General features: G+C 34.9%; 1 protein-coding gene across 5 annotated transcripts in view; it reads right to left on the bottom strand.

The window, feature by feature from the left end:
• Positions 1 to 16,782, bottom strand: part of LOC110025960 (protein HASTY 1) — a 115,618-nt gene that overhangs the window by 76,834 nt on the left and 22,002 nt on the right. For all 5 annotated transcript variants that reach the window (XM_020726707.1, XM_020726789.1, XM_020726874.1 and 2 more), the window contains exons 3-9: positions 14,127 to 14,270; positions 13,950 to 14,030; positions 13,778 to 13,847; positions 4,710 to 4,780; positions 4,375 to 4,538; positions 3,962 to 4,033; positions 3,629 to 3,866 (exon numbers count right to left, since the gene is read on the bottom strand). In XM_020726707.1, coding sequence (XP_020582366.1) covers positions 3,629 to 3,866; positions 3,962 to 4,033; positions 4,375 to 4,538; positions 4,710 to 4,780; positions 13,778 to 13,847; positions 13,950 to 14,030; positions 14,127 to 14,270 — 840 coding nt within the window. The remainder of the gene's footprint in view (positions 1 to 3,628; positions 3,867 to 3,961; positions 4,034 to 4,374; positions 4,539 to 4,709; positions 4,781 to 13,777; positions 13,848 to 13,949; positions 14,031 to 14,126; positions 14,271 to 16,782) is intronic.

Here is a 16,782-nt window from a genome sequence, read left to right as displayed (position 1 = left end):
TCCTACTCGGGATTTGTCGATGAAGTGTGATGGAGGCTCGCTCGAGCCACTCGAGCCTTTAGGTGGTGTGTGATGGAGGCGCGCTGGAGTCACTCGAGCCTTTAGGTGCCTGATCAAGTGTCCCCCGCACGAATGATCTTTTCCCAGTGCCCCCGCTCCCCTCCTCTCTCCCTCGAACACGACTCGCCTCTTCAATTTGGGTCACTCAAATGCTTTACGTGAAGGTAAGCTAACATGATTGTCACTTCTCCCATTCCCTCTAGTTTGCTCTAACTCATATTTCTCCCGCGGCAGTAGACAGAGTAGTTCGTCCACTCCTTCCTCTTCTTCTTCTCCCTTTTCCTACCTCACTTTCTCTCTCACTCGCTTGTTGCATTCATGCGGTGGGTTTGAATGAACGATGGGATAAATCCCTTGTCTTCACTTCCTGCGGGCAGTGCGGGAAATATTTGAACGACACATGATGTACAGGTGTCGTATGCAGATAATTACCAGCTCTTTTTTTTTTAATTACATCATTTAAAAAATTTTAAAAGTTAATTATTATAGAACATGAGTCAACGTTAAAAATATATGGAGAAAAAACTTGATTGTCAACAAAAAGTTTAGAATAGATTAACACCTGATAATGAAATAATCAAAAAAGAAACATGAATCTTAAAATCTAAGTTTAAGATGATTTTCCTATAAATAAAAATAAGATAAGACTATTTGAATCTATGAAATTAAAAGAAGCACATTACAAAGCTGGACCCTCAAAGTTGTAGTCCGTCTGTAAGATAATCTAATAAACTGTCAAAACCTTAAGACATAAATATTAAAGAGATGTTAGAAGAAGAGCTCTTTTTAAATGATAATCTAAAGTTGATACAAATTAATAGTATGCATGATCCTTCATTGATTTTACAAGTAAAAACAAAACAGATACTGAATTTAAAATTGGACTCAAAACAAACTATAAAATTCAACCAGAAAAAGTCTGTTATACCACTTCCACTTCATGACTTAGCCTTTACCTTATCTTTGTTACAATATTATCAAAGCATGTATTTTATAATTACGTTGCATTATGTGTTGAGTATTTGCAAGGATTAATTAGTGGTTCTAGAATTAAGGGTGTAACGCAAGATAAAGGATTTTAAGCTATTACTCAAAAGCTCATCGAAGGTTAGAAATTTTAATATGAAGCTATGATCCATTTTGATTCTTTAGCACACTTTCTACAGCCCACCTACTCATCTTCTTCAATCAGAACTACTAAAAGAAGTTACAATCATAGAAAACTAAAATCAATGCGTTTGTAAATGATTTGCCTCATAATATTAGTATGGGTCTAACTTCTAATATTGTTGCAACTATGTCACTTGGTTGAGATGTCCTCAAAACTTCAATACTTATTGTTGTGCAAATCATTGCATTTCTACTTCTATCATTGACACCTATTACCATTATGCAAGATTCCAATCCAAAGGAAAAATTTGTAGCCTTCCAATGTCAAATAAATTTTATTGATGAGATGCTGCCATTTTCCCGATCTTCAATAAAAATTCTTTAATATTTTCTTCAAATGAGAGATTGTAATGCTCCAAGTGAATTGATGTAGTCTATTGAGTGTGTTGGAGGACTTCTCATGATTTACAAATAGCTTCAACAGTTTGATCCAATTGCCACGATGATCAAGCTAATGAACTGATGAAGGCGATAATCAACTTAGACTTCTTTATATATAAAATATTCTTCAACTATTCTATTGTTTTTATCATTATTTTGTTTTTCAAGGGAATTTTATAACTTCTATTGGCTAAGATCCTTCAATAAAAGGTCTATCATTGGTTAGTTGTAACAGCTTAGTTTGTTGGAGAAACAGATAAAGACCCTGACAATGGTGAAGAATTGAAAAAAGAAAAAGGAAATTTATACACGTAACACGCAATTCATATGTATTTAAATATCTCACACCAACAGTTTCATCTTTATAAGTATTTTGGTGTTTTAAACCAATGCATGAAAAGGTCTATTTCACTTTTTGCAAAGTGGTAAAAGTTCTATTGCTTATTGATATTAAGGGGTCATTTGGGATCAGTTTCAGTATTTTGTTTTTTTGTTTTTGTTTTTTTGTTTATTTTATTTTTTATAACTTTAGCTTATTTTATTTTTGTTTTATTTTGTTTTAACATAAAATAAAAACATGATTCATAACACTTATAATTTTTCTGTTTTTAAACCCATAAGCTGGTGTCCCATAAAATAAGCTAAATATATAAAAAATAAAATAAACTGGTGTCCCCCATTTTGGTTTTTTATATTTTTTTTTATTTTTTATATTTTTAGCTTATGGGTTTGACTCCACCTCCACCTCCTCCGTCGTCGCTCCAGCGACTTCCTTGATGTTGTCAAACCCATAAGCTGGTGTCCCCCGTTTTTCTTTATTATTTGGAAAGATTAAAATTCATACCATTGAATTCTTATGTATTGACATATCTAACACCTAAATTTCAAACTTTACATATATGTTCCAATTCATTTTCCTATTAAAGTTAAAATAGTAAAAAAATTTAAATCATATGAAAATTTTGGGTGGTATAAATATAAAAACTAAAGTTAAGGTGTTAGCTGAATAAATGCATAAGAAATAGGTGGTATGTATGTAAATGTCCATTTTATTTTATGTTTCATCTTTTCCTAGATATCGCAAAATGTGACTTCTTGCATTATTTAATGTATCCATAACTTGTTTAACAAATAAAAAATATCTATTATTAAAATTTATTCAGAGAAAGAAAGAATATAATATAACTCATAAATTTTGCATCAACTTTTAGATTCACATGCATCATTCAATTCATCATCTAATAATTGTCAATTGGTCTTTGCACAAATCTTAAAGCAAATCAAGGGATGTCATTGAAGGCATTGGGGTCGGGGTCGGGGTCGGGGTCGGTGGGAGTTATTTTGAAAACACAAAAAATAGGTTATTTCTGTTTTGCATTTTTGAAAAAAAAAACACTTGTATAAAAAAAAAATTAAAAAACAGATAAAAAATAGCAAACAAACATGTTTTTTATTTTATTTTTCACATACTAAAAACAAAAAATTAAAAGTGATCTCAAACAATCCTGAAGGATATGAGTGCTATGTCTGTAAATATGAAAGTTTACGTGTGAGATATGTAAATACATATGAATTGTGTGTTATGCATGTAAATGCTAGAAAAAAAAACAATACGAGAGGAACAGAATTCAAATTATCTGAATTCTCAGGAAGACAATATTAAGAAGTAATAAAACAAAGGAAGATTTACAAACATACCTGGATTCTCGAAATGACAAATATGATGAAGTAATAAAACAACGGAAGATTTACATACATAGCACTCAAATCCTGTGTATTTATATATCTAACATCTAAACTTAATTTTTACATACAGGTCACTTTAACTATGCATGAAGAGGTGTATTTGATTTCTCACGAGTTAAAATGGTGCTATTTTTGATGTGATATGAAAGACTTGGGTGGTCTAAATGTAAAAAATGAAGTTTAGGTGTTAGGGCTGCAAATACATAGGAATTGATTGGTACGTATGTAAATGCCACCAAAACAAAACAACACAAATAACTTCAGTAATCACCAGTTGAAGAAACTGAGAGGTCATGTTCCCATCCCATGCAATACAAAGCAAGTGTGAAGAACCCAACACAACCATGCTCTCACATATTCTCTCAGCAAACTCGAATTCACTTTCATCAGCGACAACAGCGCGTATACCAAACTTGTTCAAGAAATTGCCAGAAACTTGCATCAAGACCTGGAAGGTATTAACCATAGCAGAATTGAACTCAGATGCAATTGCATCCTGAGGTCTTTTCCTATGAAAATTAAATACAAAGAAAATGAGCCTTATGACAAACGAGTTACCATTCCAATTTGCAAATTAAACGGGAAAGAGCAAATACGGGTGTACCGTTGCGACATAAGTTTGAAAAATTCACAAGCATGGAGGCGAAACTCAGGGGAAGAAAGCAATAATCCACATCTGCCCAACAAAATGCGAGTACAACAAGTATCTCGTGATAAATATACGGGAAATGTACATAATTACCACACAATTCTTATGAATTAACATATCTAACGCCTAAAGTTTGATATTTACATTAATAACACCTTGGTGCTATAAACCTATGAATAAAAAGGTGCATCTGACCTTTCAAAAGTTAGTAAAGTGGTATTTTTGATGTGATGTTAAAGATTTTGGTGTTATGAATGTAAATATTAAAGTTTAGGTGTTAGATATGTAAATATAAAAGAATTGTGTGGTATATATGCTATAAAGCTATGCATAAATGCTCCTAAATATAAAAGAGAAAAATAGCATACCCAAGAATAAGGTGATACTTGGCGAGGTCTAGTAAGGGAGCCCATTCCGCATATGCATTTATGGCATTTAGAACAGCTGTTACTGTAGCCGCGTGCTTCTTAGCTACATCTAGTTGTTGCCTGTTATATTCACTCAAAGCAGCTCCAAAATGTCTTTCAAGTAACTACATTAAAAATAAATAAATTGCATAATTCACATCAAGTAACTAAGAAAAAGTTGCAAAGCATACAGCACTTTTCACAACGGTAGCACAAAATAAAATATCACTGAGGTCATGTAGGGACAGAAAATCAAGACAATACGACAAGGTAAAGACATGGTTGATGTGACATACTGAATATAAAAGTGGTAAAATATCTGTCAAGGATTCAGTCAGTCCACGTAACAAAACTCTTCTGCGATCACCTGCCAAAAACTCGGAATAATATGGATGAAGGATGTAATCTCATGATAGAAAGATTCAAAAATAAACCTCTCAGTTATATTTCATGTTAGAGAACTAGCAAAATATTAAATATAAATTAAGATTTTCTTAGCATTGTCTGTATTTTTTCAATGTGAACCCTACACATAGTATGCACATGCAGAGGACTAAACAATTAAAAAATTAAAATTATGAACTATTATGGATTCAAAAAAAGGAAATCTAGAAGTTAAGATATCAAATGAATGAAGAAACCTTATTTGCAACAGATGAAATCATTCTTTATTATGGGTCACCTAATTTTAATTGTTGACAAATTTTCCTGGGTCATCTCAATATGAAGATTATTTGCACATTCATGGCCGATCGTTATTTAATTGGACATTATACTATTAAATTTCTAGATTTTTACCAGGTTCTTATTAAGTTATCCCGATAACATAATTACTCAAGATTCTTCACTTGAAAAACATACCATGCAGATGAATTCCTAATGCACATGCCTAAGTGGTCACCTAGTTTTAATTACTTTTTAGACCCTACTGTTGCTCTAGTTTGGGTTGTTTGTCCACATCTATGAATTCACTTTTTCAAGCAATCTGCTTTGTACTCCCGTAGCTCAATTTTTAGTAAGTTACTTCATGTAGATGCTGCTACTGCCAAGCTATCCAAGCTTTCAGTGGCTAGAGAACAAGTCAAATTAGATTTAAATTGCCACTTGGAGAAAGAAGTTTAGGTTGGCTCATTTTTATTAGCTGCTATATAAAGTTGGATTTGATGATATTCTGTCTTGTTATTCTTCTAGTAGGCTATTTGATTAAAATTTCTCAAAATGCTTTAGAGCGCACTAAGAGCTACAGAGGCATCATGGCAGCAAGGATCCTCTAACAAATAAGAACCTTTTTATGATATAGTTTGTACTCAAAACTTTGAATAAACTTTAAATCATGCCTAAGAATAAACGCATTCCCAATTGCATTACCAAAGATTATGATTGAACCCACACCTATACAACTGACTAATAACCCAAACCCACCTACAAACAACTGACTAATAACCCAAACCCACCTACAATTTCTAGCTCTCTTTCTTTTGTTTTTAAAATTAGCATTCTAGTACAAAGGAGCTTGTGGATAAGAACTTTCAAACTCTATATACCAAGAAGAGAAGAAAAAGTAAGACAGTATACCAACAATAGAATTATTACACTGATGAGCACAACAATTTAAAAATGATTTCTGTCAGAACTATTCATGTTATTTTAATCATAGAAATACATTCTTACCATGCTAGTGGTGGTCCTCCAAAACATTTTTGTCCAACTTTCAAACTCTCTCTACCAGTTCAAAAAGATCCTCCAACTAAATAAACACATAACTCTTTTTTCTCAACATGATATCAGAGCTAGGGTGTCAAAACTCAACCTTACAAGCCAACTCAACCCCCGACTCGAAAAATTCAGGTTCGGGTTGACCTGAATAATTTTCGGGTCAGATTTGAGTTGGCCAGCCAACTCTAAATTGATATGAAATCAACCTTCCAACCCAAAATTGAAATGAAATCAACCCGTCAACCCAAAATTGAACCAATTTTTACCTGAATAACTGTTATTCTTATTTTAAATGGGTTATACATATCGGGTTCGGGTTAGTAGGTTGAAAGCGGGTCGGGTTTAGGTTGAGATTTTTTACTGATAAAAGTTGGGTAGGGATCGGGTCAGACCTATTAGGGTCTGGTCAGTACGAATTGACACTCCCAAGCTAAGCTAAAAAATAATTGCACGACCTCAGAATAATCTTCAACCGGCCTCAATCGCAACGTCTTAATCACTCATGCTTGCACTGCACATTATCGCCTTGCCTCAAGGCCCTCAACCTGATGCAAGGTCAGTTGTTTGTGCTACTTTCGTGCCCGCAAAATGGCACATCTTGTGCTCGCACAATCACGCCACTAGCCTCGGTTATCACTTTTCGCAGCCCCCTACACGTGTTATACTCATGTTATTAGCATTGGTTTCGGCTTATAACCCTACATTTGCTTTCCTCCAAGCCCTCAAATGCTACAACAAGCTTTTTTTTTCTCATTACCCCCTTCTCCTTACCGATGCAATTCATTCTCGCCTACTTTGATTCTATCTAACAATGTGCCATTGTCTCTTAGTCTCCTCTCAATGATTAGAAACCATCAACTAACATCAATTTCACATTCAAGTTCAATGCTACTACTTATCTCTTATTAAGTAGCATGTTTTGCTTTCTTGTTGGTCATGCAAATTAGTCTCTCATCTCAATACATCTTTTCTCTAACTCACAATGACTTAATTTTTTTACAGAATATATACTTCATACTTTGACTTGATTTCTTTATAGCATAATGTCTTGTCAATCCAGAACTATTATATTAACTTGTAAGGAAAGAGAAATGAGTTACTTAAATACACCATTTATTGTTGATCCAAAAGTCTGGCAGCAACAAAAAATTCTAAAATTCTCTCTGATTTCCATCCAACTCTTTAACAAGCGCAATCTCAATTGATAGCAGTTTCTATGATTACCAATCTTGCAACTGCTCATTGACATATTTTTCATTCACCAAACTATCAAATCCAACTCCAGTAATTTTTATCATATTGTGCTAGTTATAGGGCATTGTGGCGGTAAAAATCATCATGGCCATAGATGTCAGAATAAATATAGTCATGGATAAGGGGAAGCAATTCCTTTCTCCTACTATGAGCATAACAATCATCCTTCTAAATAATGCACACCAAATTCAAATAACCTCCAACTGCTCAAGATGAATTTAGATATTTTGTGTATGTTGCATGTTATCACCTTCTCACAAGGATTATCATCACTAGCTCAACCCTCTCACACCTCCATGAGATGCTTCTTATGTTGTTCTACCCTCTAAATCTATTACAGCTATCTCATCTTGTATGTCCAAATTTTTAGATTCTTCATTCTAGCACCTCTTCACATATGATAGGAAATTAATGTTTTCCTAGATTAACCATTCTTGTCTACTACATATCATTGCCATTGTTTTTTCTCATTTTTGTTCATAACAAAGGCTCTCTCTCTCAAGCGCGCGCGCACACAAACCACCTCTGCCCTTCGATATGTTATATGCACCGAAGTTTCCTATCAATTTACTATACTCATGCTCTAGTTAAATCTCAAATTGTTGTGTCGCTTTATCCTTATTAATATGTCAACCATTATCTCGGTAAGAGAAAAACAATAAGTAATGATGTTGAATCTGCAGAAATTTACTATCTGATGAATATGATCCCCTTTGCTTTCTCCTCTACCGTCATTTCATATTAGTGGGGCATTATCATATGGGCCATCCTCCACCACCACCATAACTTCAAGAATTTGGTATATTTCATCCTCCCAATCAAATGTTTTAATTTAATTCTTGTGAGCTTAGAAATAATGATTAAAAGTCTTTTTCATCATCTATAGTCACTACTAGTAGTGACCAATTAAGTTGGTTCTTTCTAATTTTTATGGCCCTAAGTATATTCTTCATGTTCAAGTTTTGGGTAATTTGTTGCCATCACAAATTATCATGCTTGTGGTACCTTAGTATATTTACTAAATGAAAGTCTAAGATTATGTCCATCTTTTGCATCTTTTATCAAGAAACAAATGTTCAGTTTTATATCATGAGTAAAATTTTTCATGCTACTAAAACACCTGAATATATGCAATCTCAATTTTGCTTTAGTGCGGAGAAAGGCATCATTAATCAAACCTATTATTCATATACAACTTAGAAGAATGGGGTTGTTACTTACAAGCATCACTATCTACTAGATATTGCTCGTATTCTAATGTTCCTCTATCATTATTAAGAAAGTATCTTTCTTTTTCATGCTTTATACATGGGAATCTCATTTTTCTCTCCACCTGCATATTTTGTAGTCTTTGTGCATTTGCTTTTCTTACAAATGATAAATTTCTCCTCGGGTTATTTGGTGCATATAAATTACTCAAATTCTTGAAAAGATTATCATTATTATGACCTGTCATCAAACACATTTGCATTTATACCAATGTGGAATTTCATGAATCTTCACTCTAACGTCTTCTGAACCATCCTCCTCACCTAGTCCTCTTCCATTAGCTGCTCTTATACATCCTTCTGCTCCTACAACAATACCTTTGCTGACAATATACGAATTGGTTGAGAAGCCACCTCCTAAAGAGCTTTTTTGGGGGGACCACTCAAAAATCTGCAAGAAGGGAGTTTATTATTAAGTAGGAAAGGATCAAACCAAAGATATTAATAACAACTTTCAATGCCCTTACCAACCGGATTAGTTGATACCCACAACCTCAAAACAAGCTATTTACTTTCCACTTGTCAATTGCCATTTGGAAAAGCAATTTACTATGCATTGATCATCATATTTAGTCATGTATCTCCATTGTTCATACTTTGCATATTTTTCAGGATTTGGCATGTATTTATCCTTGGTTTCTATTTCAAGGGCATACAAAAAGGCCTTAAAGAAACCACCATGAAAATTGTCTATGAATTTTGAAAACACTACATTGCTCAATCGATACACTTGGAACCTAATTTGACCTCCCTTAGAACTAAACCAATCCATTATCAATGGGTTACACCAGCAAATTTAATCATGATAGATTTATTGATAAGTGCAAAACTCATCTAGTCGCTAAAAGATTTATTTTTGGTTTATGGGAATAATTATGAAACAAATTATTTTGATAGCTTCTTCTTAGTTGCCAGATCAATTCCATGTTCCATTGAATGAATGTTATTAATGTTATCTTCTATAGTGACCTTGTTAAAGCCATTTATATGAAACAAGCTTCGGACTATGTACCTCACAGGAATGTTTGCAAGCATAACAAGACCATTTGACAAACCATACATACAGAGTTTGAATTTTCAAAAGATCTGGCTGAAGTCAGCTTTTATAGTAACATTCAGATCAATATAACTCTGTCAAACACCTCTCCTCAGGCTATACTATATTAGCTGCCTATATAGATAATAATCTTCTTACAGAAAAGGATCAATATGCCGTAAATAAGGCCGAACACAATCTTCAAAAGTTATTTGACCAAGGATTACGTCATCCCAAATATTTTTTAGGCAGCATACACAATTAAGGTTTCATCCTCACAATGAATATACAACTAATCTCCAAGGGAGAATAGTCTTTTAGGTAACAAACCCACTACACTCCTATTAACACTCAAAATATTGCAAAAGAAAGATAATTATTTGAGGATGTTTCTAATTATCGGACATGGGTAAATAAAATGTCATCATAGGTTAGTAAATTGATCTACTTTAATATCACCAAATTGGATATCTGTCAGTTTAAGAATTGTAAGTATGCACATACAAACTACCAAAAAAATATTAGGAAATTGCTATGAGCATCCTCAGGAATATCAAGAGGTCCCTATGGAAAGGTTTCATTTACACAGAATAAGCATCTTAATGTAGAAGCCTTCTCTGCTAAAGACCATGTAGATCGACTGGCGATATATAGATAACATTTGGATAATAAATATTTGTCGGAGCCAACTTTATCGCATGAAAAAGCAAGAAACAAACATGGTGGCAAGTCATAGAACACTCACGTGTGTAATGACATGGGCCAAAACACTTCAAAGAGACATCGATTTTTTTACAAGTCCTATTATTTTATAATGTACCAACGAAGACTTATCTACATTTCCATTAAAAAATCGAACATATTGAGATATCACCATTCAAAATGCCATGCTATCAAAAAGATTATTTCTCCTTATGTTTCCCGCACAGAGTTGTTAGTGGATATTTATATACTCACCAGAGCTTTGGGTCATAAATTTTCAAAAGCTTGTAATATGCTGAAATTAACTGAATAAATATGTTTAGGGGAAGTAATTGTGTTATCTTTTAAATTAATAAAGTTCTCTTATTAAGACTAATTATTCATGTTTATTTGGTGATCCTTTGGCGCATTATATCCTGTCTCTTTTAAAAATAGGAGATCCCACTATCGAATAGACACAATACATCTTTCCTCTCAATAAGAAAAATTAAAAAGCCATAATGTAATTCGTGTATTAATAGTATTTAATTGTAACTGGGCAGAAGATTTCGTATCATAAACATAGGAAAATATTCAAACTTCAATTAACCACTTCATCTAACCAATCAAGAATCATAAAAAAAATCAGAATATGATCCAATCGTCTCTTCCAATAAATCTTCCAATTACAGCAAAAATTAAAATCTTTCAAATAGGAACTTGAACATGGCATTTTTACAATTAAAATAAGCTTTAAAAAATCATAACCTAAAACAAAAAATAAAAAAGCTTTGCAAAGTTTAATGCATGTTAACTCTTTGAATGAATATGACATTGTGTTAAATCTAAGCATAATAAGAAGATCAGAATTTTAGCATCTAATAGTGGGTAAAACTCAAACAAGAAAGCCTACATTATTGCTTTTTCATAAAAAGGAAAGGAAAACTATATCTATAACCATAAATTATATCATTACCTTATAGAAAGAAGAAAAATGTCAGCAAGCAACTACACTTGCAAACCCGCTTTTGGTCTCACGGAAAACAACAATCCCCTAATATCACTAATCTAATCGTCTTTGAAGTAAACTAACCTTGCAAACATGTAACTCTCAAATAAATAAGTCCCTCAAAAAAAATCACACAGAGATGAGTTCCGTTGAAGTAAACCAACACTGGAGAGAATCTTAAGAGATGGAAGCTCCTTCGGTAAATATTTATGAGATAAATATGGTAACTAACACCCTCATTAAGAACAATATAATAAACAGCTAGCTCGTGAATATCGTAGCTACTAAAGCAAGAATAACACCCCTAACACTCTTACACTCAAACAATATAATATAACAACGGAAGATTAAATTGAATTAACAAGGCAAAATTCAAACAGTTCCCTTCAAAGTGTACGGGAGGCAAAAGGAGAGGACATACAAGAAAAAGTTGTCAATGACAAAATCACTTGTTTTCATTAGTAGGGACGAAGAGATTAAAAAAGTCCTCTAGATAATAGGATATTGATACCAGAGTTAACCAAACAACAACGGAAAAGACAACTTTTATAACTTAAATCAAATAGGAATTACAATGAAAACCTCTAGAAATACGAAATAAAGAAAGACACGACTCAAAACTCCAAACTAGGGTTTCATCAAAGGGTGGTGGGGATAGTCGGTGAAGATGTAAGTGGAAGAGTGGTGGAAAGGGGGGGTTAGCAAGCAGGAATAGCAAGGTGGCTGTTTCACAGGTTACAGGACAGCAAGCAAGGAGCGGAGATCGACGTGGAGGGGCTGTCCTTGGAGGTGGCAGCAAGGAAGGAAGTGGAAGTGGTACGGGGGAAGCTTCTAGCGGCGTGGCCGAGGTTGAGGTTGCTGTCCAGGGTGACGGCAGCAAGCCTGGATGGGTGCGAACAGCTGGAAACAGCTGGAACAGCAAAGACTTGCTGTCCCGAGGCGGCGGGCGACGGTGGCAAGTATGGGAGGAGGGAAGGAGGCTAGTGATGGTAGGAAGTGCAGAAACAGCAGAGGAATGGCTGGGAGTAATGCATAGCAGCGAAGAGGGAGGGATGCGGAGGAGTTGGGGAGAATAAATCAAAGCCTCGGAGCGAGATATAGCCAGAGCATTACTCGACCCAGCTTGGAAGCTCACCCCCTTGGAACGAGATAAAGCCAGAGAACCACTCGCCCTTGGATACAACCCTAGAAGGGAAAACAAGGACGCCAACCGCTGTCCTGTATAGAAACATCACAAAAACTGTTGAAATTAAGACACAAGGATCACATATATAAACCCTATATAACTAGGATTAGATCCCCCAATGGAAAGGAAGCGCCAATCCCTTGTCGAAAATCTGATTGGCCCTCCCGAGTCTGTATTGGTTCAGTGACTTCAGTCTAGACTAAGTAAATCACGGGAGATGGCCGCGGCTCCCTTTTCCAAACATGAACTAAATCTGCAGAACAGTAAATAGGTTACAAATTTTCGAAACCTCCAGAGAAGTAAATTATTTTCAAAGTCATGTGCCATATGTAAAGTAGAGCGAAACTAATTATCTTAGTTTCCAGCGCACCATACATGAATTTTCAGTGCAAGGTATGTTAGACTGCACCGTACATTCATAAAGAAGTGCCTCATCCTCCACTGAACCCTGATTCTATCAGTTTCTTGGATGGACTCCAACCTGAGTAATTCGAACCCATACAACTACTGACAAACTTCAAATGTCATACTCAAGGAAAATACCTAATAAACTTTACTAAAAAATTCAAATGTAAATTAACAACGCAATGCAACTCATTTGTGTTCCTTCTAATAAAAATGAGCTTAGAGTATAGGTGTAACTGAGCCAAGCCGACTCGTGAGCCGGCTCGGGCTCTGGTTAACAAGGGGCTCGTGTTAAGCTCGATAAGCTAACAAGCCAAGCTCAAGCCAGCCCCAACTCGAATTGTTAGCTCGTAGGCCGGTTAACTTAAGAAAATATTAATATAAAACATACTCAAGATATACTTAAACTCAATATTTATCTTCAAATTAATTAATATGTTAAAAAAAATTATATTTTACATTTTATGTCAACTAATTTCTTATTTCTTATCTCCTTGTTGCACATTCTATCATTTTTTTATAATACTAGCTTGAATTAATATTGTTTTCTCTTTCAAAATAAAGTTGGCTCGAACTCTAATTAAGCTCAAAATCAAGCTCGAACTCAATTAATTAATCAAAAGATCAAACCCAGTGAGAATCGAGCTCAACTAGACTCATTTCGTCTAAACCCTTAGCTTGGAGCTCCACAAATATCAGGCAGAAAGCAAATATTCAAACGGTTGGTAATTCTCATGCTAAAGGACATTACCAAAGGATGTTATTACACAAATAAAAAAAATTAAAAAAAAAAAAGATTCAAGAAAAACCTTCCAAATCCTCATTATGCACTGTTATATCTTCGGGAAGCCATCTCAGTATCATAGAAACCAGCTCAGCCTGATTATAAAAAGAAATTAAATAAAGTACTGCTACATCAGGAGCTTTAAAACTGTGATCAACAGAAGAATGCCAAACTTGTTGAGCAATATCATATCATACTTCTACAGGCCCTTTGTTGGACAAAGAAACTAAAGATGGCAGCAGCTCTTGCCAAAAAACTGCACCTTCTCTTCTAACCACCTGACAAACAGAAGGAAGACAAAGAAAGATGCAAATTAGATAAACAGCGAATAATATTCTCACAATGCCAAAAATAATCATTCAATATATAATCACCTCTGCTACAAGGCTTGTTGCTTGACTCTTCAAAGCCCACTCCTCAAGGGGGTTAGCCATCTCCATTATTAAGTTAAAAGCAACTCTAGCAAACTCACTTCTTTCTTGGATGCTAAATTCATGCCATCTAAATCGAACCAAATGCTGTAGACATACCGAAAAGATAATATTTAATATGGATTACAAATTGAAGATGCGAGAAAAAATGGAAAGGAAATAGCTGAGTACAATAGCTAATACACAGTTCATAAAAGAATAAGTTTCCTCCAAGGAAATTAAGGCACTAGGTGGAAAATTTACAGATGGTGGCTTAAGTAATGAATATATTAGAGACACAGTTTTAGGGACATCTATTAAAAATAAGACAACAAAAATAAATTTAAGGGCACTTACTTACATAGCACCCAATTCTTATGAATTTCCATATCTCACACCAAAGTTTTCATATTTACAAACAACATATGAAAAATCTCACACCATGTCTTACAAGCAGCATTTAACTCAAGGTCTTACAGTCATACTACACCCAAGAGATATCCAAGCTGACCCAATCATAGAGAAAGCTGAGTGAGAGGGGAGAGCAGATGAAACCATTTTGTATCCCTAAATCTATCTCACTAGGAAGTGTTGTAAGTGTCACGGATTGGAGCACGTTAAATCAGACTTCACAACTAGAGGGATTGATCTGTTTCACTGAGCAGAGCGTTCTTGAAAAAATTGGATAATGACATCGTAAACACTGAAGACGATGAGGACACAAAGGACGCACATGGTTCCAAGTAAGCCCGTGGGAGAGATTTTAATCGACTTCACAGTGAGTGTCCAAGTCAATCTTGAATTTGAGAAACAGACACCAAAGGCATGGCAACCAATATAAGAGAAATACAAACAATTCAGATCTATAGACTCATTCTTGAGTTGTCCCTACTAAGGGAAGCCAGCATGTCAAAAGTTGGGTCATTTTGTCTAAAAGATTATATGGAGTTATTTGGATGTTAAATTCAGTTCATACCTATCATCAAATGTTTAGGCATGAGGGATAAAACCCAACCTTAAAATTTATCTAAGGAGTTTGATAGGGAAGGAAATTCTTCAATGGGATACATGTTTTATCAATGGAGAAGAGATCTGAGTGTTTGCTAGAGAGAGTGGTTCAAAGTGCAACAGATTTCACTCAAGCTAATTTCTCCTCACATATTGGTTTATCAGCTACATTTCGTTGAGTATAATAAGTGGAAAAAGAAGGTTTCAAACTTAAGGGCTCAAACGTTACATTGCGGGAACCTATATATAGATATGCAACTTCAGCTTATGATGTGCCATAAGAATATGCATATTTATTCTATCAAAACGTGTTGTGGAATGACAATACGTACATGATCGACCTCCCAGAGGATTACAATATCTATACTACCATCAATGTGGTAGACTTGACTCCGTGTTACAAGGAACCAGAAACTTCAATGAATTTATTCAAACCTCCCCCAACCTCAGTAGATTGACGCAGGAGCTTAACGGATTGCGGTATTGTAGCTACAACTGTACTGCTGACGGGAATTGTTGTTGCTACAGCACCGCTGATGGGTACTGTAGCTGCTACAGTACCACTGATTGGTACTATTGCTGCTACAATATAGCTGATGGGTATTGTTGCTGCTACAATACAGTTGATGGGTATTGTAGCTGCTACAACTCTACAGTCACTTTTTCCTATTTGATCTCTTACCTTATTTCTAGTCCCTTCTTAATTTTATTTCCTTAATATTCGAATTTCTTCGTGTTTTATCTATTAACTATTATATATGTGTGGCTTTGCTTTCTTAGGGTTTGCTTTTGATTAATTCCAAATTTTAAATTTGTGTCAGGACAGTCGTCAGCATCCATTTTCCCATTCAGGTTTGTATCTGAGCAATTGGCTGGCCCCCTACCTCTATACCTCATTGCAGCCGCCCACAAAAGCCCTTGATTTGTAGTTTTCTAAAGTACTCAGCCTACCAGCCACCTTCCCCTCCCTTCCAGCATTCTTACCACCCAAACTGCACCTCATTCCTATTATCTCAGCCCTCCCACCAAACCGTTGCCACAGAAGATAGCCAACGAACACCTCCTTCCTATTGTCCCATCGTTATCCACCCCAACTCCTCGCTGTCATCACCTAGGAAAACATTCATACTTGTTGTCCCTGCATTTTCGCACCTTCTTATTGCCACCCACATTTCTTTATTGCCACCACCCCTGTTGGCCATCCCAATCCACCTAGCCAACCTCCAACAGCCTTGGGATACACTTTAGTGGTGTTTGTTTGTGTCGTTTTATGTTTGTTATCATTTATTTCATGTTTAAATAGTCGTCGTTGTAGCCCTATTTGAATTCAACAATAATATTTCTATTTCTATTGTAGTTTGGGTCAACTCTGGTATCAAAATCAACTTTGAAAATCCAAGCAAAATGACTGATGTTACTTCCTACTACAATGAGTAGGTAATATTATGGTAGAAGCATGATCAATATCATGATGATGTTTGGGAGAATTCAAATGAATATGCTTGTTGACCTCATTTTTGTGAGGTCTTTTCCTCTCCTCCTTAGAGCCTAGGTTCTAGCTCTAGAAATCCCTATGGACCATCTTAGAAAACTAGAATTGAGACTCACCCTT

This window comes from Phalaenopsis equestris, unplaced genomic scaffold, assembly GCF_001263595.1.
Source record: "Phalaenopsis equestris unplaced genomic scaffold, ASM126359v1 Scaffold000002, whole genome shotgun sequence".
Classification (NCBI taxonomy): domain Eukaryota; kingdom Viridiplantae; phylum Streptophyta; class Magnoliopsida; order Asparagales; family Orchidaceae; genus Phalaenopsis; species Phalaenopsis equestris.
Note: the sequence above shows the minus strand (reverse complement) of the source record. Positions and strands in the feature narration are given on the sequence as shown.